Below are 27181 nucleotides of genomic sequence, written 5' to 3' on the forward strand. Positions count from 1 at the left end.
AAAGCATGGGGCTTTTGCTGTGAGTTGATCCCTTATAGTCAAAGTCTAGCAACACTTCACCCTTAAAAACAACCTAGAAAGAAACTTCCCGTTTTTCCTGAATGGGAAGAACAGTTTGAAATGGGGCAAATGTGCACCAAAGTGGTGACAGCCGCCTGATTTCCAGGGGGAAGTGAGGCAAGGACTGCAACACACATCCCAGGTTGGTTTTTAAAGCCACGACACACTGCTTTGGAGAGCCTGCTGTAAGCAACATAGCTGGAAACCCTGTGCATCTTCTTGGAAGAATAAGGAGGCAGCAGATTGTGCTCTTGTGCCTCACTTCTTACCCAAACCCAGATACTGCCCATTGGGGCAAATACAGTGGGGACTCTAACTTGCCCAGTCAGCACTGCCTCACTTCAAAGGGAAGAGGCTTCCATGGCAGTTGCTAGAAAAAAAGGTTGAAGGGGAAGACCCACAGGATTGACTTTACCTTAATACGGCAACTTGGCCAAAAAACTGCATTTACTGGGACCTCAACTTTAGCAGTGGCTGAGAATGGGTGAAGATGACTAGAAGGACATTGCTAGTCTCCCGGCTTAGTATGAAGGCCAACAAATCAATGCAAAAAAGAACTGTCAGTGACTGCAATAGGCTTTTGGGTCCAGGTACAGTATGGGATGGTCCATACGGGTGCTTTTCCAGGTAGCTGAACTTGGGGTACTGGGGCAAGTTTCACTCAGTCTAACGCTTCGCATCCGTCCAAAGAAAGTGTCACACGGAGCATCAGCAGCTGTATACCATGTGTTTTAATAAACTGTATAACTAGCAGAAAAATAGTTTTGGATGTGTTTGTCCTCCTCCCCCCTAAAATAAAAAAAAAGTTAAATTAAAAGCAAAATAATGCCAACCCCAAAACAGGAGAAAAAGCTGTCCCAGAGCAAAGCTGACACACAATACAGAGTTGGAAAAAAAAGGTCTTTGATGACATTCTTGGGTAAAGAAATTATGTTTGTAAACCACAATGCAGTGAATAATAAAATGCTTATTATTTTGATCAGTTTCTCTCTCTCTCTGTATGTATATATATGTAGACACATATATATCTATGCTGATACACCCTTGGTGGGATGAAATGGTACATCTGTAAGACAAAAAAAAAAAAAAAAAAAAAAAGCTTGACTGTGGGGAAGGAGTAAAGAAGAAAATAAATGTATCATTTCAGTCAGTGAAATAAGGACAACGCTCAATTCCCTTACAACATACCATTGCGCTGCTTATCGAGGGACACGTTTGTCTCTCCGTTGCTATGCTGTGTCCCTGGTCCACGGATGAGCTGTGAGCTTGTAATCTGAGTGGTCTCCTTCACTGCTCTGTGTATCAGCAGGACCCCAGAAATGTATGAAGCATTCCTTCCCCTGGTTAATTCCCATGCTTTACCACGATTTTTAATTTAAACTTGATTAGTATTTCAGTTTGCATTTTTTCCCCCAGGTTTCTTGCACTGACTGCTATGCGGGTCTCCACGGTAAGGTGGAGCAACCCAGATAAGCAATATGCCACAGGAATGTGCCGTTATCACAATGTGACTGGATGGAGGAATTAATTTTACAACAGATCCCATGCTACTTCGACCTCACGCTCAGTCTGCGGAGCCAAGTCATGCAGTAACCTCAGCTGTTCTGCATCGGGTGGGCCTGTGGGTCACATCTTAATCCAAAAACAAGGAAAGGAAAGAAAAAATACTTTTTATTTCCTTTTCTCCTCCATGGAAACCTACCCACACAAGAAGAGTAGGCAATACCATTCTACGCTGAGGTCTCTGCTTCACTCTTAGGCAAATGAGTCCTGCGTTCAAAAAAAAAAGAAAACATATTCTTCCTCCTGTTGTTATATTGCTCTTTCAGAGAACCAGCCACTGTCCATGCTTTCCCAGATCTCAGTGCCGTGCTTAACAAGCAAACTAAGCACAAGCTCATGCTGGCTGCAAAGTTCAGGTCACCAAGAAGGTATTAAGAGAACAGCTCAGTTTGCCAGCTGCTTGTAAACACCATATTGCAAAGAAGGCAAAGGCAAAACACCCCTCTCCAGACCTCCCCCAACTTCCTTCCTTTTCTTTTTTTTTTTCTTTTTTTCTTTCTGTCTTTTGCTTTCTTTCTCTCTTTCGCTCTTTCTTTCCTTCTTTCTTGTACGGGGGTTCATGAAGAGAAGCAAGACTTGTGCATCACAAATGGTGGAACTACCCCCACCCCAGCCAGCTTCCCACCCTACAGTAATGCACAAGCCCATCTTATCCTGTACCTGCCCCCAGAAGGTGTTTGTCTCTTGATCTTTTTGGAAAAATCATGCAGTCTGATCTGCCGGGGAGTTCTGCAGTGCAGGCGCCGGGTGGCTGGTTCTCCCCCTTTCCTGAGGCTCATAAATGATTGTTTTTGGACAGATAGGCAATAAGAGCCACGGCCACCCCAACGTAGATGCCAGTTCCGATTGTGATGGACAGGACAGCCAGGAAGAGCGCTCGCCGGGAGCTGGAGCTTGCGTGGTGGAAGTCCCCCTTGGCTACTGCTTTGTTTGTCTGCAAGATATACAACAACAACAATGCAATACATTTATTCGTTTCACCTGGAAATGAAGATGTGATGCTCATTTCTCGGCTGAAACATGATCCTGGGATATGACAGTAAACCGGCTGGAAATCAGACACTTTTTTAGTCGAATGGGGTTATTTGCACAATTAGGATGATGATGGAACCAATGGCCTCTCGGGTGGTACTTTTAAGTGCCTTTAAGCTTAAACATATCCTAGGATTTAATACTATGCATCACGATGACTTCTGAGATGGCTCAGCCTCCCCTGAGAATGTGGACAGACGGGCTGTGAGTCAAGGGTCTGCCGTGTCCCCTCCAGACACAGCTACGATCCTGCTCCTGTGAGATGGCTGGATTCCAGCCTGGCTGGGAAAGGCAGCAAGGCAAAAGCCCTCTTAAAACTGCCACTTGCACAAAAACGTTCTTTCCAAGTCAGCTGAAATGGTCTGTTCTTACCTTGACGAGGGCAAAAGGGGCTGAATTTTCCCTTCCAGTGCAGCGCTTTTGAGCAAACCGACTAGGTGGAACGACTGGCCCAGGTTCACCCCCACGGAGAGGCCAGGTACCACCAGTTACCTTGCATCCACTTTAAGCCTCAGCTTTAGTGCAGGACAGACACCTTGGAAACCAGAGCTAGTAGACACTCTTTTAGCCTTGATTCAGATGAACACTTAGGCATCCAAGCAGGGCAGTTCCCTTGATTATCAAGGGGATCATGGACTTGCTTAAGTGCTACTCTGAAGTAGGGCTATTGGTGTTGGAGCCACGTTCTTCTCTCTTGGGGGTGGTGCATTCAGCTCGATGTGTCAGCTGGAAGAGAAGTTTCTATTTTGATGGTGTTAAAGTGGCCGTTGTGTCTCTCGCTACGGTTCCCAGTGGCTCAGAAGACCAATCCAAAGCTCCGGTAATTGTATCACGTCTTCTGTGTAGCTTTGAGTACTCAAGCAGGTGCCTTGAGTTCAACCTGATCAGCTGGAGTTCCCAAAGTTATTTGTCAGGCATTTTGGCTTGAGCACAATCAACCTCACAAAGTTACAGCTTGTTAGTACAGCTGTCAATAATGAACACAGAAAGCAGAATCACAGCCGACTGGGGATTGTCTCCTGCAATGATCCCACAGTTACACTCACATCAACCGGCTGGCCACTGCAGAGAGCTACATCTGGAGTCTGAGAAGTATTCAAATATCGGTTCTTCTAACACATCCTTCCAGACACCTTCAAGTCCAGGACCCAAGACAAAAGCAAAATCCCTGCTCAAAACAGGCAAAGAAAAGTGAAAATTGGCCAGGACTGATCTACCCATTGACAAGACCAACTAATGCCATGTCAGTGGTCTCAGTCTTGCAGCGTGATGAAAGGAGGACATCATCTTTATAGACCATAGTGTGATATCAGCAGGGTCACCCGTCAAGCAATAACAGATCTGTCACCTACAAAAAAAAGGTCTTGTAGAAGCATGTGAGCTGCATAAGTTCTGAGACAGTCTTTGTTCCCTCATTAAAATGAGTGAGGAATTCGTAATGCTTTAATTGTATTTCTCCACAATGCTGTATTTGCTGGGACGCTTTCTGCTTCAGTGTCATCTATTGCTCTATTTTTGTCTTCTTTTTTTACTATCTTGCTACTCAGAGCAATTTACAGCAGCCAAATGACAAGCTTCCACGCTTTAAAAAAGGCTTCTGGCCTTTCTGTCAATGACTGTATTAGGAGAACCGTCTCTTCTCATTCATCAACCTAATTTTTTAAGCATAATGCCTTATAAATGTTTCAGGCAGAAAAAAATGTCAAACAATACATATTAAAAAAGAAAAGAGACTAGGCTGCAGGCGGGAGGAAAATGATCATTTCAAATCAGCAACATATAAACAACTCCCAGGTTTACACCTAGTGTCACGTCCATTCGTTTAGATGGAAAAGGGATCCTACTCACTTTGCAAAGGATGTCTGGCCAGGTGTCTCAGCAGGGTGACCAGCGATTTCATGAGCTTCTTGTCTGGGACCTCCAAACACTCAAAAGAAGAGCCCTTTCCAGAAAAATGCCAAGGGCTTTGCGGGTCATGGACATATTTGTTAGGGTCGCTTAAAAGTCTTGGCAAGGAAAGCAGAGAAAACTTTAGAAAGAGTTGGTCATTCAGTTCTCCTCAAAGATTTTCTTCAAGCGTCTGCTATCCATCACAGCATTAATAAAAGGATTGAACAGAGAGGCTCCTATTCACTGAAGTTATGTTGGATTTGTCAGGTGAAGGTAAATGCACAGCACTGGAGCTATTTGAGCTTTTGGATAAACTGAGGTAAACAGTTTCAACCCCCCAAATGGAGCGAAAGTTTGAAAATGCTGGAACATTTCAATTTGACATTTCTGAAATGTTGCGTTATGTTATGGAAAATTCTGCAACATTTGGGGTTGACCTCTTTGAAATGAAACTTTGTACCATTTCAAAACAGTATTTTTTTCACTTAAAAATAGATGGGAACTCAAAGGGAAAAGAAACCATTAACCAAAATGTCAAATAATCTGAAATCTTGACAGTATGTCTTGATTGGATTCAATAAGAGGTTGGATCTACCCAAAATGATGTGTTGAGTGACCCAAAGGGATTCAGAAGGCTGATTTGTCAAGCACTAATAGCCCTTTTTCTGATAGGATCTTCAACCTAGCAACAAAGCTGATCACAAAGAACAGCTTTTTTTCTTGATGAGCTCTTTGAGGACAGCCCTGACCTTTGTGAAAGGATAGGACCTATGGTGCAAATCCAGCTTCTTGTTAAAATGTTCAGCCCAGCCAAAACCAGGTGTCTTGTATTAGTCACATGCTGCCATAGAGTTGCAGAATTTTGCAGCTCCTGTCATTACGATATAGCTTGATTTTGCTTGGGGAACAGGCCTGCGCTTTCACAGAAGTTCTAGTTTCTGACAAATTACCTCATCTGAGTGTGTTTGTTTTTTCTTTTAACTTAATGCATATTTTGTGACTTAGCAAAATCAAATCCCTCCTATATTGAATTCTGAACGTAGAGTGCATTGGTAAGCGCATATGGGAAAGACAATCTTATATTCCTCCTTTATTCCATTCAGAAAGGTTTCCACTGAGATGGAGAAATCATCAACACAGAAACCATCCTCCATCAGTGTAAGACTAGTCTGAAAGGATTTGCTTATCCCTAAGAAAATCCTTTGTTGCTATTCCCTAATTAGTAAAACCATCCCATTACTCCCCGGTGTCACTATATGCAAATTACAACACTTGTGCAGGTTTAAGCTAAACAGATCTGGAGAATAGTTATTACACAAAATGCAATTGAGGACAATTTTAATAGGTTAGCATCTGGCAACTAATAAGCATTTTTTCTTGATTTTTTTTTTTCTTTAAACAGGGATCAGATCTTTGGTATCTCTGTGCACTTTGAGGAAGTCCCTTGGTTTTGGTGCCCATCCAAGAGCTTATGATCCAGCGCATTTGATATCTGACCCAGAGAAGCGACAGTCTGTTTGGGGGCTTCCACGCCAGGGATGCCTGTGTTCTAGCAAGCACCATGTAGGAAATGAGAACAAGAAACGTCTTGTGTAGATCAGAGAGCCCCGTCAGACCCAGTCTCACCAGCTTTTCCTTGATGTCGTAGAAAAGGTGAAAAAAATAGTCATTAAACCCCAAAAGAAGCCAAGACATCTAAATGCAGATAGTGGTCAGGCTGTTCACTTGTCTTCTTAGTGTCTGTACCTTGGGTACTGTTAGCTGAAAGATAAAACTTGTCTACTTAGACTGGCCACATAAGCCCACAATCAAACACCGCAGACAGACAAGCAGATGCAGTGATTCAAGTCTCCAGAGTCAAAAAAGGTACATGTACAGAGAGAGGTATCTGTTGCGGACCCCTGGTAATTGCTGCCAGCCACAACACTGGGACCTCAGACATCAAAACAAACTCAGTCTTTGTTTTCGACATATGTTTTTAGGTCAAATGATAAATGTTTTCATAATGCCACTGTGGTTAAAATTCTTCAGAAAAAAAAAAATCTATTTTAGCTAATTAAAAAAAAAAAAAGTATCGCAGGTAAAAACATTGAGTAAGGAAAATACCCCACCAAATTTTGGAAAAAAATGAGGTCACCTTTATGGTGGGCTAGTCTGCAAACTAGTGCAAGGCAGGATGTGTTAGACTGATGCTGTCTCCACTTTCACTAAACAGCCCCATCCCGTGATGGAGATGCTCTGTGCAGCCCTGGGTGCCACAGTCTACGCAGAAGCCTTGCCTGAGATGACAAATCCCTGCATCCATCCAGCATTTCTGCTCAATTAGAGGTGGGGATGGGGTAACACACACCACCAGTGCCCTTGCCAAGCCCCTGGGGCTGATGTGCCAAATAGTACAAAGGCACTGTTTGTCCAGACGTTCATATCCAGCCTGGAAATGGATTTCTGTGAGCTCCTCTTTGCAGACTGAGCTCTGAACTCACAAAGGCAATATTTGCTTTTATTACTTCTTTGCCCTGAAAAGCAAAGCCCCATCTATGAATATTACTGGACTGAATACTTAGCTGGTATTAACTGGCCTATCATGCTTGAATCTGGAGGGGAACGCAGCCAGGACTGGTGCAAGAATGAAGATCCAAATGCCCTACTAACAAAGGGCTTTATTCACTACAGCCTCTTCAAGCTAAATGCCTTAAATTAAGTAGTAAGGAATACAAACAGCTATTCTAATGGGCTTAAAAGTGGCTGCAGAAGTAAGAACTTTTCCTAATTGGAATTACATTATCCGTGGAGCTTTACGGTACTTCTACCCATTCACTTCTTCCCTTCCCTGGCAAGACTGTGGCTGGCAGCCAGATGATTGATGAACCAATTTAATACAGTCTTTGGGCAGCAGCGGGACCAACAGGTTTGATAAACAGAACAGGGGACAAGTGCAAGACATGGGATGAATTATGAGCGGGGGATAATTCATTGCATAGCACCAGGCAAGTTCCCTCACCGCACAGCCAGAAGATGAGATACTTTTCTTGCAAAGGGTTTGTGTCCCTGGACTACCCCTGCCTCTTGGTTTTCCCTTGGTCTGTGTCCTCCGGATGCGCAGATATGACTATCAACTTGCCAGCTACTGGCACAGGTTGTGATGAAGGCTGGGTACTCCAAAGCTGAAAACAGGAGCTTAAGCTAATACCAGCCTGCAATCAATCCTCTCTTTAGAGGCTTCAGAAGTAAGCCAGGAAAGTGAGGAGGGGCAGGGGAAGAAGGGCTAAGGAGATCTGGAAGGTTTATCTTACTTTGTTTAGCTAACAAAATGAATGTCTTGTTGTTTAGAAACACTTTCAAGGAACTTCCCTGGAGTTTCCACTTGAGCTTCTGCAAAACATATTCATCATGTCTCTGGGCTGCATGTTTTATAGGCTGAGAGAAGATGAATACTGTACCTCCACAGCTGCAAGGCCAAAAAATTCTGCTGCATCCCACAGTGACTCATATATCATACTCACAAAATACCTTCTGGTATGCTGTATCTGGAAACAAGAAACACATTGATCACAATTATTAATCCTGCCTCATCTCCCTGAGGCTGGAGAGCAGGAATGGCTCCATGTAGGAAGAGAAGAGGGTATCCTGACCCCTTTGGTCAGGTGATGGGAAGATTTCTTTTCATTTCATGGGAAGAAATAGCCAGCAGGGATGCACAGGCTCCATGCAGCCGCTGGCCAGACCCTGAGCCTTACTTCTTCAAGTGGCGTGCAAAAAAATGGCACAGAATAAGGATAATTAATACAGAAAATGCTTACTACTTCTATCTTTCCTCTATTCAAAAGCTCTGGCTACTGTTTCCAACTTGCCCAACTTGTACTTCTGCTGATCTCAAATTTCTGGGCAATATCTTCCACCTTCAGGCTTACACCACATATTTTCACTGACAGTGAGAAAGACTCTGGAGTCTTTGCTAAAGATACAGGTGGGGAAAAGAGTGAAGTCAGGATTTGCCTCTGGACCATGAATGACAGCAGGGAGGTGCCAGTCAACACGGGAAAGCGTGGGGCTGGCAGACACCTGGCATATGGGTTGGGACGTGGCAGGAAAGTTTTCAGTCCTGAAGAGAGCATCAAAGGGACTATGGAGTCCCACCAAACAGCTCCATGGGCAGAAATGGTGAACTAAATAAATGACAAATGGTTCTTTGCTCTGTCAGGCATTTGCAAATTCCATTATGCCCATAGTATCACAGAAAATTTGGCCTGTGGCAACTTGCCTTTCAGGTACCAAAGAGCTCTTCTGGAGGTTTCCATCGTTTCTGCTGGGAAGTTGGCCCAGGAAATGGACATGAGTCCCAAGCAGACATTCCCTGTCTGGAACTTGCTGTGGAAACAGTGAGGACCAGGCATCACCTGAAATGCAGGCACTTCTAAACAGATGCACAAACCTTTTAGACCCAATGCTGGACTTAATCTCTACTGATGCTTAAGTTTCTTTTCCTCTTCAAAGGAAGGCATCCAACCTAGTCTAATCTAGCCTTCGGACTGCAGCGTCCATAACCAATTGCTGGATCATCTTTGGGAAATTCCCATCCATACTCCACTGTTGGTAGGTAGAGACTAAATAACTTGCTTGGGATTGATGTCTTTCTTTCAGTGAGGGATCAACCCCACCCTGAGCATTTAGAAGATAAAAAGCATAAGGTCTTGACCAGATCCTGCTCTGTCACTGTCTGGTAGCACTGAGATCCAGTTGGGGTGGCTGATAAGGACCATGAGACAGTAAGTGCCTAATGCACATGGAAATTCCCCTGGGGCAATGCTGAGATCCTATGAGTACTTGGGTAGCAGTGACAAAAGGATGATACAGGGACGTCACCAGAGTTTCATTAACACACGGAGAGGGGATAAACTGGCATAAGCAACTGCTGCTGCTGCTTTCCTTGAGGCTCTTGCCAGATGTCCCAAGTACTCTGCGGCACCTCAGAGCGACAAAACAAAACCCAGTGAAAAATCTTATCCCTGAAGGATTTCTTTCAACAACGAATCCTCATTCTAGTAAATAGGCTTCTGCCCTCAGTGGCCGGAGCATAGCAGTGTGCAGTGTGAGTCCAGCGCAGCGGCCACTTGCTGCTTCCCATCAGCAGCCCCTCTGACCTGCCTCCCCCCCTTCCTCCCCATGGCTGCCCAGCAAAGCAGTGAAAGAAACAACAGGTTCATCGCGGTGGAGTTAGGAACAGCCACCTGGCAGTGAGAAAGTTCAGGCTGGTGGCCACCCTGTGTCTGGAGTAGTGTCTTGTATTGCACTTCAAGTCCGTGGGTAGTTTAACCTGACGTTTGTCCAGCCAGCCTCCAAGTGGCATTTCCTTCGTTGTGAGCATCACCTTCTTTGTCCTGCAACGGCATATGAACTTCCAACCTTGACAAAATCCTACCAAGCTCCTGAACGATGATGTGGCAGGTGAAAACAAGTGGCCTGAATAACGGGATTTCTACTGCCACCAAATTAAATGATGCTGTGTTGGTGGAAGGGGAGGTACTGGGGGCCATTTTTATTCCTGGAAATCCATGAAAGGCTCAGGAGAAGAGAGTGTGAATGAGAAGAGGGTGTAAATGGAGACCAGCATGAATGTGCTGCTTCTGCATGACCAACTTTCATAACATCTGAGTTTCAGCCATCGGATCATTTTGCTATCAATGTTTTCTGCTGGAATTTGAAAATATGACGTAGGCGAGGACGTGATTCAGCCCCCGGCTGGTGCTGCCTGTGGTGTTTGATTGTGTATTCAAGTGCAGATAAAACTATAAATGTCCGAATGAGATTTTGACACTTGGAAAAACAAGAGCATAATAATGAGAACAGCAGGCGTAAAAGGCCTGAATGAGCAGAATGCAGAGAGACGTTTTTAGACAAGCTCCACAGCAACAGCAGTTCATTTGATTGCACTTGAGAGAATGAGACCTCAGCCTGTGATATGAGGGCAATTCTGTTTTTCTGGCATATACAGGAATTTGAACGTTTATGGTAAAGAAGAGGATTTGCCCCCTCTGTTTTGCTTCTAGCCCTTAAGCAGATGTTGCTATTTTGTGATGAAAGAGAAGAAAATTTGGGAAAGGTGGCATGTGCTGAAGCCTAGTTTAGTTTACGCACACACAGACGTGCCCACACAGACTTACACACAGCTGACATGGGTTTGTGTCCACATACATAGACATATACATGATCTGCCTATAGGTTGGTACCACTTAAGTTTATCAATTGTTAGTGATCAATTCAGTCCCAAGGGGCTCTTTTATTTTTCCCATTTAGGTGGCTGTTTGTTTCGTCTTTGTTTGAAGACATGGAGTTTAAAATGTGAGCATAACTCAGGAAGGGAAATCTGGAAATGATTCCTATTTTTCAGATTCCGTTCCATTTTGTGAGTGGCAAGAAGTTGCCCTCAGCTCAGGGGACATTACAAGGTATTTTTTGCTGCTGGTGCCCCTACTCCTGTCACAGGATCTGTGTTGGGACTGATTGGACAGTGCCAGAGGTGAGTCTGCATTTCAGGACTGTTAGAGTCTCTTGATATTGCATCTGGTGTGTGGTCAGCCACAGAGGTCACCAAGAGGCTGTGGAGTCCTCTGATCCCCACCGATGCTGTGTTGGCATCTTTCTAGGCAGGAGACCCAACCCAAGCTATTTCTGAGAAACATTTTGACATTTGATATGTTAACTAGTAGGGTAAGAAGTTATCAGGCACTGTGGACTCCACAGCATCCGACAGTCAATGTGAGGTAACATAATCCTCTTCCTTCAAGGGGCACGCTTACCTTGAATGAACTCAACTTTTTGATAAGGTACTTCAGGCACATCCACAGGGTCACCAAAGATCAAAATGATGAAGATTATCTCTTTCATGTGAGACCCTTTCTCCCCTTTCCATTCCTTCTACTTTCTTGAAGCCCACAAAACCAACAAAACTGGGAACAAAACCCCAAAACTGTATTTTTTCTTGCATCACTTCTTTGTTCTCTTTAAACCTTAATGCTCTTTTCTCCCCCTCTCCTGGAGAGGCAACATAAGTGATGCAACTGGCTTTAGCAGACAGACACAAGGGACTGCGTGACCAGAGGGGTGATTAATATGAAGCAAGAACCCTGCTTCTTTGAGGCGTTCCATGGATTGTGTTGAGTGGATATGAAGAAAATGCCTGACAAGCACATGCTGGGAGAAAATTCTTCTTGAGTTCCCAGCACATTTAATCCAACAGAAAAAATCCTGGGGGCAAGCAGAGTCACAGACTGTGTGTTTTTTCACATACCACCTTTTCAGTATGCTAGAAAGTTTAGTGGATTTGCTTTATAACTGGAGACAACAGTAAGTAATTAAGAGCCTGATGGTCCTGCAGCACTCTTGCAAGGAGAAAAACTTCAGTGGGGATACAGCCCCCTTAGAATGCCATCTGAATAAAACATCAGGGGGTTGCCTTAAATCTCCATGTGGCCAGGAATGAGGCCAAACTGAATGAAATTTTCCTGCCAATGCCAATACACCGGGTTCTCAGTTGTTTGGAGACACTGGAATGATTCATGTTGACCCAATGTGGCTACAGAACAGGGCTCAAAATTAGTGTTTCTGAGCTTGAAAGATCCTCTGGAGAGATATCTGTGTCTTTTACATACTTCTCACTGGAAAATGCTATTTTATCACCAGGACCTACCCACCAAGGTCAGCCCAGTAGGGCTTCTCTGACCTGTGGTGGCTGAGGATTTGCATCTCAGTAGGTAGGTGGTAAGGCTTGATATCAAGGAGATTTGGAAGTCTAGCCTTGCTTGTGCTGGGGAGTGCTCCAGATGAGCAGGGACAGAGCATACCGCTGCATGGAGCTTGGGTCACTTGCTGGCAGTAACCAGTGTCTCTTCAACCTCTCCATTCTTCACTCTGGCCCCTTGGTTTGATTTAAATTAAAGAATATTGCCGAGGTTTTATTCAGATTCTTAAATCAGCTAAACCACCTTCATGTAAAAACAGGGAAACTGAGGCAGGGAGGGAGAAGTGGGGTGATCCAGCAAGGAAAGGCAGAAGCTGCAGCAAACTCAGGTTCCTGAAAAGTATCCCTATGCCACTCAACTTCTTTTATTTTAACAGCAATCAGAAAGAAATGTAACTAAATCACAAAGGCTTCAGAGACTGTCTACACAGAAAATTTGCTGGTTTAATTGTATTACTTTAAGAGGCAAATCAGTTTACGCTCCCAGAGCTTTTTGTATCAGCCAGCTCTGCAATAAGTTAACTCCTGGAGTACGAATGAGGCTGTTCTTCCCTGCGAAGAAAGATTTTGTTTTTGAAAAAAGACAAGGAGCTTCGTTTAGGAGCTCCCAGAGGAAAGTGACTCCGAATTAATTTGGGGTCTGCCCCTAGAAGGGTGTATCTGACAGAGTGGGCAATGCTGAAGGGACCCCCCCTTGCAGCAATGCCAGACAGCTTGTGTGTCCGTGGAGCTTGGATGGTGGGGGAGAGCTGCCCAGCATGAGGAATAGGATGGATTGAGCATCCTTCGCCTTCCCCCTTGCTTATCTGGACAGTGAAAGAACTTCATCACCTATGGAAGCCCTATTGCTCTGCTTACTTGATGAGCAAAATTGGCCAATGAACTGAAAAGTTGTCAGTGAGGGCTGATGGACAGATGGACAGGCAGACAGACAATTACAAAGGCCACAAAAGATTAACACCAGCTGCAAATTTCCCTAGTGTATGGGTTATGCGTGTATGGTACCAGCAAGGAAACGCCTAGCCTTGATTTGCTATTGATCGCACCGGGAATGCCCTCGCACGTGATAGAGCTGCAAGATAGCTGAATAGCAGTGAGCCATAAATTAAATTCCTGCAAACCACTGATGGTCTGCTTTCCCAAGGGCAACTAGGAAGTGCCAGGCATGGCCCCACAGAGCCCAGCCACTTGTGGCAGGGGAAAAAGCAGGATTCAAGCTTCAGTCCCTTCTCTTTCTACCCACTGCCATTCCCCAACACCAGCAGTAGCTTCATACTCTCATAGTCCGCACTTTCCCGTCTCTTGATTTTGGCTCCAAGCCCAGATGACAGCAGCAAACCCAGCAGGGTGTCATAAAAGTCTTGTTTCAGGTGTCTCAAAGCTCTGGGATCCCCTGTGAGAAGTGACATAGAGAATCACCCAGGGCAAAATTAACTCCTTCTGGCAGACACTTAGGTGTCTTGCTCTGATTTTAATCACTTGATGTGTTACCTTTGCCTTCTTATTAAAACGATTAACATCTCCTGCCTACATAAAACAAAATGTCTTTGTTTGGTCAAGTAAAACATTTAATTTAATTGCACACACTTTTTTTTTTTTTTTTTTTGATGCTTGATTCCCTGCAAAATGTTGAAGAAGATCATAAATGACTCTGTCATCTCCATATACTGCTACCTCTGACACTGGAGATATTAAACTGGTTTTTTTATCCTTTTTGAACTCAGCAGCAAAGTGTTTTCTTTCAAGGGACTGTCTCAAAAGGGAAATTTTATTAAAAGCTGTATTTCTGAATTCATCACTGAAATTTTACTAATGCACATATCATGGATATTATTTGAGAACAACATCATGAAAGTATTACAGAAGTGTATGCTCCTCTCCTCCTATCTGCTTATGCCACCACCAGAAGCAGGCTATTAGGTTGGATGGACTCCTGGTCTGACCCAGAATTTTCATCTATTCTTAGGAGGGTTCAGCACTGTTGGTTTATAATGCAGGGTGATATGCTCAGTTAATCCATTATGCTAATATGCTAATATGCTATTCCTATATTTGTTTAACAAAGGACTGTTCATTTTGCTGACATAAAAATTGCACCTCTTTAGTGTAAGAGCTAAAGTCACCACATTTTGATCAAAAAAAAAAATCTGTTTATTCTTGACTGAAGTACACAAAAAGCAACGTGAACTACTGGCTCCCTTAAGCTTTCTGCTGAGATTTCTGTTCCCATTTTTACCAGAAACCTCTGAGCTGGTAACAAGTATGGGAATAAGGCAGTGGATTTTTACCTTTCTGATAGACATACTTCTTTTAAAACAAAATTTAATTATTTTTCTCTCTCTTCCTCTTCTCTCCTCCATTTTTTAAAATGTTATCATTGCTTTTACAATAGGTCCATTTGTATGGCAAAAAAGTATTGACCAAAGTCCCAGGACAAATACAACAGTGACATTCCAGAAGATAGAAACTCAGGAGGAAGGTTTTAAAAGCTTTAGAGGAGAAGAAAAGAAGAAGGAGGAGATCTTTTAACAATTTTAAAACCATTCAAACTGCATTCAAGAATAAACAGAGATACAGGCAAGGGACTGAGTATGAAAAGTGACATTTCTTTCTGATCAAGGGCAGAAAACAGTGTCAAAAAATATGTGTGCTATCAGAATTTTTTAAAAATCATGACAATTAATTTAAGCACTTTATATAGATAGCTTTGAAATACTTCACATTGCTTTTGAGGTTTTTTTTCTCTATATATACATTAACTAAACCTTTCAGATAAAAAATTTTGTTCGGATTGAAAAAAGGGAATGGTTTTGTTCTGCTTGAAAATGTATTGATATGGGATGCTCCAACCTTTTCAAAATGTTTTTGAAAACCTTCTGAGATAAGAAATTTCTCAAAACAACTCTTTTCAGAAATGCATACTATATATATATACACACACACATATGTACACACAGTCTTAACAAATCAACAGAACTTTGGTGCATAAATTCTCATTCGGCTCCAATACTGGTCATTATGCATTCAATTTTTAATTGCTTTTCAGTAACCAACACATGTTGCTTCTTCATAAATGTGACCCTTTCTGAGGAAGCTGCTCCTCTTGTTGGGGCCGGGATGGCCTCAAGTGAACAAATTCCTCCTCCTCCTAAGAGGTGGTCTGGACCCATGGGGTGTTTCGTGCCTGCTGCTGGACGCAGACCTGAAGCTGCCTTTGGTACCTTGCAAAGCATCTAGGCTAGAGGGAGATAAAAAGGAAATTATTCCTGGCTAGGCTGCGCGTACTGTGGGGGAGACTGGGAAACTGCATTAGGTGGTGTGATCAGTGCAGTAAAAAGAAGATATTCTCCATCCTCCATGCCTCATCCCCAAAACCATCCTTGGATGGGGAAAGAATGAATAAGGGGAAAAAATGTGCTGTAAGACAGGCATCCTACCCAGCCACCCACCAGCATCTCCTAATGCCAGTAACACCTCTGCACAGGCTGAAGAAACAGGAGGACACGCTCATCTCTTGATTCAACTCCATTCTCAGTAGAGGAGGACTCAACAAGATCTCATTTTTCACTATGGGGAAAGTTCATCAGCTGACCGGGAACAATTCATCTGTATTTCTCACCATTGCTGTTGGCATGGAAATGGAAGGTCTAACCTTGTATTAAGCTGTCAACACCCTGAAATGACTGCTCTCTCTTTCCTGTGACTCAGCATCTGCAAGACAAGAACTCCATGTTCTCCAGCAATAACACATCACAGTGCTGTCATGCCAGCAGACACCAGCCCCTAATCTCTTGTGCACAAAAGTCCTCCCGCCTGTAACTACAGAACTCCCAGGCAGATGCTCCTGTGTTTCAATGGTGCAGGGCTTGCATGTGTGGGGAGTCTATCAAAGGGCTTTATCTCACCCCTTGCTCTCCACCTGTAGACTTTTTCCCCCTTGATCTCTGGTTACTCGTTTCTGCTCCTGTTGTTGCCCCTCTGCTCCTGGTTCACCCTCTCTTTCTTCTATCCAAACAGCAGCCCTGCTTTTGCTTTTTGTGGACATTATCTCCACCCTTTTAAATGGGTGCAGGCTGCCTGAAGACTGGAAGGTGCGCTGTGTTGCATTATTATGCTGAGTGTTTCAGCAGGAAAAGAGCTCCCTGCAGAGCTGGTGTGTGGGTGTACAGAAGACATCCAGGCAGCAACACGACCTTCCCAGGGGTGGGCAGCTGGAAGGAGCCCAGCAGCAGCCAGAGTGAGCTGGAAAGGCTTTGCTCGTCCTTCTGCTGCACAGTGAGCAGGGCAGAAAGTTGGGGATAGATCAGGGGAGCTCTCCAGAAAAGCCGCTGCCGAGGAGTGAGTTACCTGTCCGAGCACTAGTAACAGCCTCTCCCAACCCAGTTTGTCTGCTGGCATCACAGAAAGACCAGCAAGACCCCACACCTGCAGTGCCTTAAGCTAAAAAGTAAGTAAGGGACTCCTGCAGGTCACAGAGCGGCTGGTTTCACCCCCATGGTGGCAAGAACATCCCACTCGTGCCTTCATCGTGCCGGAGTCAGCTCTTATTCCTGCCCTCAGGAAGAAAGCAAAGTGGCTTCAGACGTGTATCCCCAAGGACTCTCTAGCTTTGGTGCTCTCTTCTCCTCCAGCATCTTACTGACGCCTGCAGTAACCACTTTATAATATTGTTTTCTTGCTGCAGGCTTGCTCCCTGAATCTCTTATTGCCATACTAAGAGAAAGGAGCAGGATGGAGCAAAGCTGCAGCAATTCTTACATTGGCATGCTGGGACCATTTTATTTTTGATTCATGGGGCTCCCAGTCAGAATATTTGCTGCTTTGATGATAACTAGTGGAAGGATGAGGCCATCCCAAAGGTCTCTTCTCCCTTTAACCATCTGCTCCACAGGGGTAGGGCTCTTCCTCAGTAGAAAGCCATTAGCATACCAACGTAAGTCCTCACTGTCCAACAGGGAGAGCAGAGATTGCTAATAAGGATCCTTCTTAGTGGCTCTGAGGGGTCATCAACAGCCTGGCTAAGTTTTTTAATACCAAATTATTCCAGAGTATACAAACAAGAACACGAAGTCTGCTTTTCTCTTTCCCTCTCCTTCATTCTGTTGCATACCTATAGCAAATACCTCGCTCCCCACGATTTAATTGGCGCTGCTGCGCCTGCCAAAAGTAATGAAAAATGAAAATCAAAAGCTCCCCTCTCCAGCCAGTTGGCTTGTCTAGCAGCAGGCGGGTCAAGCCTGAACAGTGGCTGCTGCAGCCGCCAGGTCCCTGTTGGGCAGGAGGGCGCTGTATTGGTGTGCACGTCCCTGGCTGCGCATCCTGCGCCCAGCAGGACCGCTGCGGAGAGGCAGGGAACGCACAAACACGTGCGCTGCGGGAGGATGCGAGCCATATGCCACACTCTTTCTGTGAAGGGGGCTAAAAGACTCGGCAGGATGCCCTGGTTGAACAGAGGACTTGTTCTGTGAAATGCAAACCTCAGGAGTCGGAGCAGGCTCCCTTTGATTTGAAAGGACTTTGCTTCTTGCTCTCCAGTTCCATCCCTTTAAGGTGCTGGGAGCAGAGTGTGCTATCCTGGGCATCTGGCAGAATGACAGCCGCTACGGAGAAAATCCCTTTCATATGTAAGTCCCTTCAGTTTGGCCATCTTGTGTCCAGGACTACTCCATCACATACAGGCAGGCAGAGGAATGCTGTAAGCCTGGCTTTGCTTTTCCTGCAAAACCCAGCTGAAAACCTTTCATGCCTATTAAATACAGGATGCTGGTTTTCGTGGTAGGGATCAGGGTGCCACGCTACTATGGCATGAGTTGCCATCCATCAGCTGAGCTGCTGACGGTACGTGAGCCAGTGCCCTCCGCCTGCCCCAGCTTTCAAGAACGAGGGAAAACAGCCTGCATCACAGGCTGAGTTAATAGGCTTTACCCCATCGTGGAGCAGGCTAGGAACCAGTGTGTCATGGAATCTGACAGCTCATGGGCCACATATCTTGAATTCGCTCATGCCGGGGTTTTCCCAAGAGCTCAGCCAAGTAGGGACAGAGAGAAGGGGCAGGCGATGCCAAACTGTTGTTAAAACCTGCCTCCTGGGGGGGGGGGTCCTGAGTAAAGGCAGAGTAGTGAAGGAGATCTGGTCTGCCCCTGAGGACCAAGTCCTCAGAGCTTGCTCGGAGCAAGCGCTTGGTGAGGGGAGACGAGGAGCAACAGACCCATTTGATCCACGCAGCAGCAGTTTTACACAAAAGGATATGGGAGAGGATGGGCCATGTCCAGAGGTGGTAGCAAGTGAGCAGGGTGAAGGTTTGGATGCAGAGATATAAACCCTGGGGATGCTTAAACATCTTCCACCGTGCAATGGTGGAGCTACAAAGGAGGGCTGCGCTAGTGAGGCAGAAAGCCTATCCTGGTCTGATATCTCTGTTGCATTTGTCCGTCAGAAGATTTCAGCAGGAAGTCATTCACGTGGGGAGGGATTTGATAATTAATTATTTCAGAGCTCGCTCTCTCTCCTCCTCCCCCTTCGCTCTCTCTCTTTCATCTCGCTGCCCCACTGGGCTGATACATACTTCATGACTGAAATACATCCTTTGTGAAAATATTCCACTAAAATATTCATGAACAACTGTTTTCATTATTTGCTCAGTGCTAAATGACTTCATGATAGCTATGCAGCCAGAAGTCTGAAGCACCCGTCTGCCTTGGTGACCAGCACTCCCCCACTGTCTCCTTCTGCTCCCTCTCTGTCTGTCTCACGCTTTTTCTAAGCTGTAAGCCCTTGGCGACAGGCTCATGCATTTTTCTTATCATTTCCAAGGTGTTAGCTTTGATTTGTAGAGCACCTAGCACAATAAGGATCCTTGTCCTGGACAAGTGCTCATGGCAGTAAAAATAGATACAGACATTATCAAGAGCATCCTAGCGACACCAAGTTAATTGTCCACACTTTTCTCCTCCACTAGAAAACAGCACAAGGCCAAGCTCTAACACTTTTTGGAACAGGATACAAATATTATTACAGGGTGCTCTCTGAGCCTTTGTTCCCTTTCAATTCAGAGATGAGGTTCTCACAGCAGCAAGGATGCTAGCTGCAAAAACACTCCGAGTATCAGGTAAGATATATTGCACTGTCGCTTACATTTCTATCTCCCACTGCAGAAAAGCTGTCTGCTGATGGAGGAAATATTTCTTTCTAGCATAATTATAGGTAGAGTTATTCCTGCTCAGTGGAGTTACCTTGTGGTTCCTCGTGCAAACAGCAGCACCGTATGCAAAACTTTCAGAGATGGGAAATCACAGCTCCACCACTCCTGATGGGAGTGGGCGCTGCATTGACTTTGTCCCTGATTCCCTCAGCAAATGTCTCTGTGACACTTCAAACCTCCAGCTGAGACAGACTTAAGACGTGCTCTGTGGTGTCTGTGTGCTGGAGGGTGAACAGCAGCTGAGAAAAGTAGCCACTTGAAGGAACCCTTTCAGGGGATGTGAGCAAATATGTCCCACAGGCTGGTACCGGGCAAAAAGAAGGACTTCAAGTGTCCAGAGACATCTGGGATGATGAGGAAGGAGTGGAGTGCCAGGAAACAGGAGGTTTGGAAGCCAGAAAGCCTCCCGACATCTCTGGAAGGTGGTGTGGAACAGCCACAACTGTGTGTGATTTCGGCAGCCTTGGGCAGCAGGACGGGTTGCTAGTGGTGTGCACATCACTAGAGATGCCTTGGTCTGTGTTTGACTCCAGAGTGGGCTGGATGTGGCCCCTGCCTTTCTTGGGCAGGACCGCAGCTTGAAATTCCCCATCTGTACTTCAGTGCTAGGTAACGTGCCAAAGAGCCCTGGGCAGGGGAAAGGGAATTTTGTGGAGACCGGTGACGACAACCCACAGAACAAAATATTCTGTATAGCTCTCCAATATTCTCTCCAATGCCTAACACAAGCGGGTCCTACGCCCAGCAGTGAGATATCAGTGAGGTCAGATACCTACTGCCAGCAGATGACTTTCCTGTGCCCGTACTTAGTGCAGGTACACAAGGATGCTGAGGGGCCACCAGTTCATTTGATGGGAAATGAAAAATTACAGTCAAACAGGGGCTGCAAATCTGGTTTCCCTGCACAGCGCTGGGTAAAGGAGCACAGCGTTGTGCTTTGGGGCACATCTTTGCAAGGAAGGGAACTTGGTCTCTCTCCCAACGCTGTGCCCTGACTCGGACCCGCCAAATCTCCTTGCTCAAGTTCTGTGGTGCTTTTAACTCGAGCTAGCTGCTGGAGAACTATCCATGGGATGCTGCTAACAACATTTCTATTGTTCCCTGTGTAGGAAAGACACACGTGGAGGCTCACCTGAGTGGAGCACAAAGGACTGGAAGATGTGTTCTCCAGGCTCCTGGGGTTGCAGACAGGAGACTCAGCCCCAGGCAAAGCCAGGGATGTAGCAATGGGCATGAGTGATCAAGATTCATACAGTAATGTCTTCTGCTGGATGAAAAACTGGATGAGATAGCGGGCATGCAGGATCTTCATGGGGAATGAGACCATGTGCATGGTTTTGCAGATCAGCCAAGCGGCAAAGGCGCATTTCTAAGCTGTTCATGGGGTGATGAGTGATGAACAGTGCACCTTTAACCGCACATATGTACCAAAGCAGGGAAGCTGCTTTCTGGCACCTCTAGGTGGGCACTTCTCTGACCATCATTGCTTTTGGGCTGGACACTGCGTGAACTGTGAACCAGCTGAGACACAGGGAGTGACAAGGCTCCACAGAAAGAAAAACATCAATACTGAAAATAAAAGAAGCTGTGTCGCCAGGCTGGAATGAGTCCTCTTTCAAATGAACCTTTCACTAGGAAGAAAGAGTAGTTTTATTATTTGCAAGCATGTGGCTTGGAGCAAACCACCAGGTCATGACAGCAATCTCGAGCGTGTTTCAGTTGCCATTGCTGCTGTTGGAGCAATGAGGCTGGGTCACTTAAGTGTTCTTTAAAAATCACCTTGCTTTCTCTTTAATTTTATGTGAGAGAGAACTAAGGTTCTGGACCTTGCCCACAGTAAGGAAAGTAATGAAAGGGATGTCTACAGCAATTTGAGGCTACCTTACTGTCTTCTTTCATATTCCCAGTGCTTTTGGAGGCCTTTTAATTTTTTCCAGAGGAAAACACCGGCTTTCTAAAACACTGGAGTGCTACTGCAAGGGCACATCTTCTCAGACGGTTCTTTGCTTTGTTTCTCCCTCTCTCTTTGGTCCCTAAAGGTTTAAGTTTTGCAGAAATGCCATTGGGAGGGTAAAGCAAGGGAGCTGTGTTTATCTGCGTGGAACAAGGCTGATTTACAGCCATCATTGTGTTGTCTCCCTTCCTTTCATGCAGCAGCATCTCACACCCCTATGACATTGTGGTCCAGCACACAAGTTGGGTGGAGGGGTGTGAATTTATATCACCAGTCTTACAGCCTTTGAGGGACGGCTGCTTTTTGATACTTGCCAGCAGCAGGGCTTGTGAGGTCTACCGACTCTTCCCAAGATGTCCTGTTCAGTTCTGGCTTTTCTGGGGTCTGATCTGAAGCCAGGTGAAATGGATGGGAGACTTCCCAGTGGCTTGAGAAAGTCTGAATAGGTTCCTTAGAGAAGCCCTTTAAATTCGACTCCTTAGGGAAGCCCTTTAGGTCTGAATTCCTTTGTAGGTTTGTGCCCATTCTGGGGCCAGCTCTGCTGGTTTCTTCGGTCTGGAAAATCACTGTTTAATCTGGCTGGGGTGGCAGAGAGGAGCTGGCTGAGTGTACATAGGAAATGATAATCCTCTTGAAGCTGTCCATGTGTGACTTCTTACAGTTCAGGATTACATGTTGATGAGAATGCCTTTGGTCTTCAGCTATAATGCTGATTTCTTCCTTCTTCAGTTCAACTGCTCCTTTCTAACACTGGATTTCCTACTTCAGCAACTGCAAAGGCAGACTGACTAATTCAATTACAGACAAGAGTAGCGCTCAATTTCCCCCTTTCTACTGAAGAAGTGCTTTCCTTTCATGATCGCAAGGGCAATATGAAGCTTATCCATAACTGAGCCTTGCTGGAAAGGTTATTCCCAGGATATCAGCCTCTTCATGTCATAAGCATATTCACCTAGGGATAGCATTTCTCATGCCCAGCTTCTTTCTTTACTTCCATTAACATTTTACTGTGATTTACTGTTGTGTTTGCGATTTCCAATAAAAATTCTGAAGTTTTCAGTGCCTTGTCCAAAGAACAGAGATGTTTGGGGGAATATGGGGGGCTGGGAAGGGGGGACATGACACATTTACATGAACACCTCCACCTACTGAGTCCCAGTGAGCACTTTTTCGGTGATGTACAGGCAGATGAGGCGGCACGTGCATGTGGTATTGGCAAGGATGGGGAGCAAGGTGGAGTGATGCCTACAGCAAAGCATAAAAGCTGAAATGCATCTCATGAGACTATGCGCCACGAGGTCCTGTTAGCACTTAGGAAACAAATATATATTTAAAAGGGAATGTAATAACTATAGAAAATTGGACACGGGCATTGCTGAAATTATTGTAATCCAAGCAAACAAGGGTATGAAGACGTGTGTAAACCCAAAAGAGGTAGATGATAATAGTGGCCTTTATGGCCCAGGGTCCCCCCCCACTGGCATCACTGTCCTTCTTGCACTAGGTACTCTGCAGAACAGAGAGATTCTCCCTCCTTGGAGCATTTCCTATCAACAGCCATCAATTTAATTTCTCTTCAAGAAAGCCAGGAAGGAGTTCATGCCTGAACTTCCAAGGGCAGGGGCCACTTCACATTTGGAAGAAAGCCCTGGGTTTATCCAGATCCGATGCAAAGCTTGGTGTCTTTGGGATGCAAATGCAGGAGACCGCTAGCACAACCAACGTGGCCTAATGGCAGGTGAAAGATGAACCAGCTTTAGTGAGACAGTTATAGAAACTAATTTGCAAACAATGTGCACTGAAATGTGCCACTCTTGACCTTGAATAACACATCCATATTCACATTCTGCATCAGGGCAAGTCTATGTGTTTATAATATGGTTTAAGTTAAAGAGGGAGAACTTTTCCTATAAGAAAAGAAGCTACCCTCTCAGTGCTGCCATCCTAAAGCTGAGTGGAAAAACATCATTTTCAACATGTTGGAGGATGGGGATGGACTTGGAAAAAGCATCTGCACAACAGTTTATTGAAACATACTGAACAGGCAAAATATGGCCAATAGTACCTGGCAATATTTAAATATATATGTTGTAGTTTAACCCCAGCCAGCAGCTAAGCCAAATATTTGCAAACTCAGGACTTGTTTATGTGTTTTATTAACTGTCTATTACCACCATTCTGTGGCTGGCTGAAAGTTAAGACTGTTTCTGCAGTTTTGACATATGGACTGATCACTACCTAGAAACACCAGTTTTAAAAGCATAATTTTTTAAGAAGAGAAGAGAGCTCATGATTCAAATTATGGTGAGTGGATGGAATTTAAATAATTTATCTTTTTTTTCCAGTTTTTACAAAATATGTGCATTAGTATAGTCGTGGCTTTCAAGGGTAGAAGGCATTTTTAACCAGCGCTTGGCTTCAAGCGGTAGAATAACTGCATCTCATAGATTGTTGAATTCAAGCCAGCTACACACAAGAGTAATGTTAGGAACATTCCTAGGTCTGTATCTTAATTAAGGGTATCAGTTTTTATACTCACTTGTGTTACATTGAAATGAGTAATGTATCTATGGAAAGAAGGAACAGTTTAGATCCCTCTAAAGGCAATGCCTGTCTTGGAGCGAGGTGATGAGTGACAGATATGTCAGCAGTGTAAAACCAGTGTCACTGTAAATATTGGGCAATGGCTTTAATAATACAGTTGGTTAATAATACATGTTGGTTTCCTTCTTGAAAAGGATATAGTTATTTAAGTTGCAAGTGCTGTTAAAAATTTTCATTATTCTAATTGACTTACCAATTCTAGGCAAGCTCTTTGCTAGCCTGTAAAGGGCCAGAGCACAATATTTACTTTTCTTTACATGCTACAAGAGCATAGGTGAGCAAGCAAGAAAGCTCTTGGAAGGGTTCCCCAGGGTCTAAGGATACACAATCTGCCAGCTTTCAATGTTTCTCCTATTAAAAATAATGCTAAATTACCTCAGTAATAACATTTTCTTTTGCATGCCACAGGATTGCTGAGCAATATCAAGTAAGTGGCATTTTTGGAAGATGCATGCCCTCCTCCTCTCTCAGCAAGTCAGGCTTTTCATCAGCTTCTGAGAGCAGGGCTGTATGATGGCTACAAAGTCATGCTTCAGCAACACAGCCTACCCATGTGGAGCCAGCCTGAGCATCCAGGACATATGTCTGCAAACCAAAATCATGTGAAGGTCCTCCAAGGAAATTCAGGGTTGCATAGGCTGCAAATGAAGGCTGATATCCTGATGTGGGAAAGCAGAGTCCTTTTTTTATTACCAGAAGTTCTACTTCTCAACTCAGATGGATGAGTTAGTTAATATGGTGGGTGGGTGGTAGTTATTGCATTGGATCATGGGCTTGAACCCAAAGATGTTTAAAACCTGTTGCCTTATAGGCATGTGAAGATTTTCCTGCTGCATAGGGATACCTGTCTAGCTCTAAAGTAGAAAGGTGGGTGACTGAAGAGCAGAATATTCATGACAGTATGGAAAATACGGCAGACTGAGATCTCATCATTGCCATTCCCTGAGTGGATCTGGGTTTATCCACTGGATACCACTCCTTGCAAGTAAAGAGTGGGAAGGAAAGGTTGAAAATCTTGTTGACAGACATCCCACTAACTTGTTGGTTGTCTCATGCTGTTTACTCCACTCTTCTGGGACAAATGGGGACTGGAGCTGGGAGGAGAAGAGACACCAAGCAAGAGAAGTCAAGGTTATTCCCTGAAGATGAAGCCTGCATTTATACCAATCATTCAGGAGGTCAATGATACTTCCCCTTCACATGCAGATGGTTAGGATAGCATTGAATTTTCATTTTACATGTAGCTGCTTATCTGGGAGTTGAACAGTGTCAAATGCAGAGAGGACAGAGGTGGCTAATTGCTTATGCCAGTCAAGATTGCAGCGAAGGAGAGAGAAAGTGAAAGAGAAGGGGCATGTGAGAGAGAGAGAAATCAGTTTATGAACCGTAGCATTGGGGAAGTACTCCGTAATTGCAAGAGACTGAAAAAAAATTTAAAGCCCTGCTGCAATTAAGAGCCCGGAATAAATAGCAGGGGAATGCAAACAGCTCTCTTTGGTGCCCCTTAATTTCTCTGGAATTTGAAATTTATTGCCTCGTATGTTATATCCAAAAATCTCCTACCTGCAAATTCAACAGAATGGGAAGGTCTTCACATCACACAGTGGACTGGCAAGGGTGCTTTGATCCAGAAAAGCACCGAGTACTTAGTCAACTCTGACTTCTCCCCTGCCCTACAGCAACCTTCTCTAACCCATGGGAATGCCAGCACCGAGTCTGCAATGACCCTGATGGAGGGTAAGAGAACAGAATGGGCCTAGGCCATTCCTGTCCACAGGCTTCAACGCCAGAGAACAGCCCTGGGCACGTTCAATTTATTAGCAAGGATGTAGTCAGTGTGGTCTAATCCTCTGGTTCCCACTTCACTGGATCATGGACCTCCACCCATCCTCAGAGTTTCTAGGAAAGTGCCCTGCCAGACTCAACAGTTTGGTCATCAGCGATCTCGTAGGCAGAACAATTTGGGATACGAAGGTCATGGCTTGCATGCCAGGTTCAGCAACCACTTCACAGTTTTAAGTGAAGCTTTTCCTGTGCTCGACTCTTGAGGCTGGGCCATGGGACACATCCAACCCTCACTTGAATTAATTTCAAGAGGACGTCCTGGGTGCCTACAACCCTATGTGCACTTGGACACGCATCTCTATATAATATAATAATAAATATATGTAATATCTGATGTAAGTAAAATCACTGTATATCAGATGCCAGCCTTGAAAAGAGTTCAAAACCCTTTGGATCAAGCTTTGAGCCAGGATCATTCTTGTTTTTAGGGGAGAAATTACAGCTTTCCTGCCATCGTCAGCTGATCTCTGTGCCGAGCGGAGGTGGCATTCGTGTTTTGCAAAAGGGCCTGGGCTATTTGCATGGAGCTGCAGCTCTTCTCACTGTTGTTAAGCTTCCTTTGAAACTTTCTGAAACAGTTTTTTTACACCCACCCACACGGAGAATGACACACTCCCAGGGCTGTTTGGGGAACTTAGCAACACACTTCTGCTGAGAAGCCACCCAGGCAGCAGCAGCCGGATCTGAGACACCTCTCGGTGGCTGCACCGCTTCTTCCCCCACCTTCTTTTAGACAACTGCAAGGACGCTAACGCGCCTTCTCAAGGGTCTTGCCTCAAAGAAGAGGATCTGTCCTTTGCATCGGTCATCTTAGGGTGCAGTGCATGGAGGGAGGGGAAAGCAAAACCTCAGGCCCCACAAGCAGAACCGAGAACATACTTGGGTCCCTCAGTCCCAGCCTTGAGTTGGGGTGGTCTGCTCTTGCTCTGCTCGGTGTTTAAGCACAAACGGGTGGAAATGGCAGCTCCTCAGGGCAAGGATACTTGGTGATGAGGCACAGCTGGAAGAGGATACAAACGCGGTAAAGCACCAGCCTAAACTACATTGGAGTTTGTCTATGTCTTCAGTGTGCAGTCCTACCTCTGCTTGCTGCAGAGGCACGAGGAAGGTTTCTCAAGCTTCTTCCATGCACACAGAGGTCAGGACAGGCTTCTGCAGGAGGCCAAGGGAGATGGAAGGCCAGCGTGCATCAGCTCTTTCAAGAGGTCTGGCAAAGTATGACTCAAAAAAACCAGGGTCCCCAATGAGCTTAAGCAACATTGGCAGCCAGATAGAGGAGAGGTTCCTATCATGG

The 27181-nt window shown here is 45.0% G+C and overlaps 1 protein-coding gene across 2 annotated transcripts in view; it reads right to left on the reverse strand.

Annotated features, from left to right (window-relative positions):
* Positions 1-610: 610 nt before the first annotated feature.
* Positions 611-27181, reverse strand: part of SYNDIG1 (synapse differentiation inducing 1) — a 64441-nt gene continuing 37870 nt past the window's right edge. The window contains exons 3-4 of one of the 2 annotated variants that reach the window (XR_012652437.1): positions 1249-2557; positions 611-1126 (exon numbers count right to left, since the gene is read on the reverse strand). Coding sequence is in view for 1 of the 2 variants with exons in the window: in XM_075042398.1 (XP_074898499.1) it covers positions 2399-2557 (159 nt within the window). In the remaining variant the exon portion in view is untranslated. Of the gene's footprint in view, positions 2558-27181 lie in introns of both variants that reach the window. The other variant, XM_075042398.1, reaches the window with a different exon arrangement.

Source organism: Buteo buteo, chromosome 12, assembly GCF_964188355.1.
Source record: "Buteo buteo chromosome 12, bButBut1.hap1.1, whole genome shotgun sequence".
NCBI classification, from domain to species: Eukaryota; Metazoa; Chordata; class Aves; order Accipitriformes; family Accipitridae; genus Buteo; species Buteo buteo.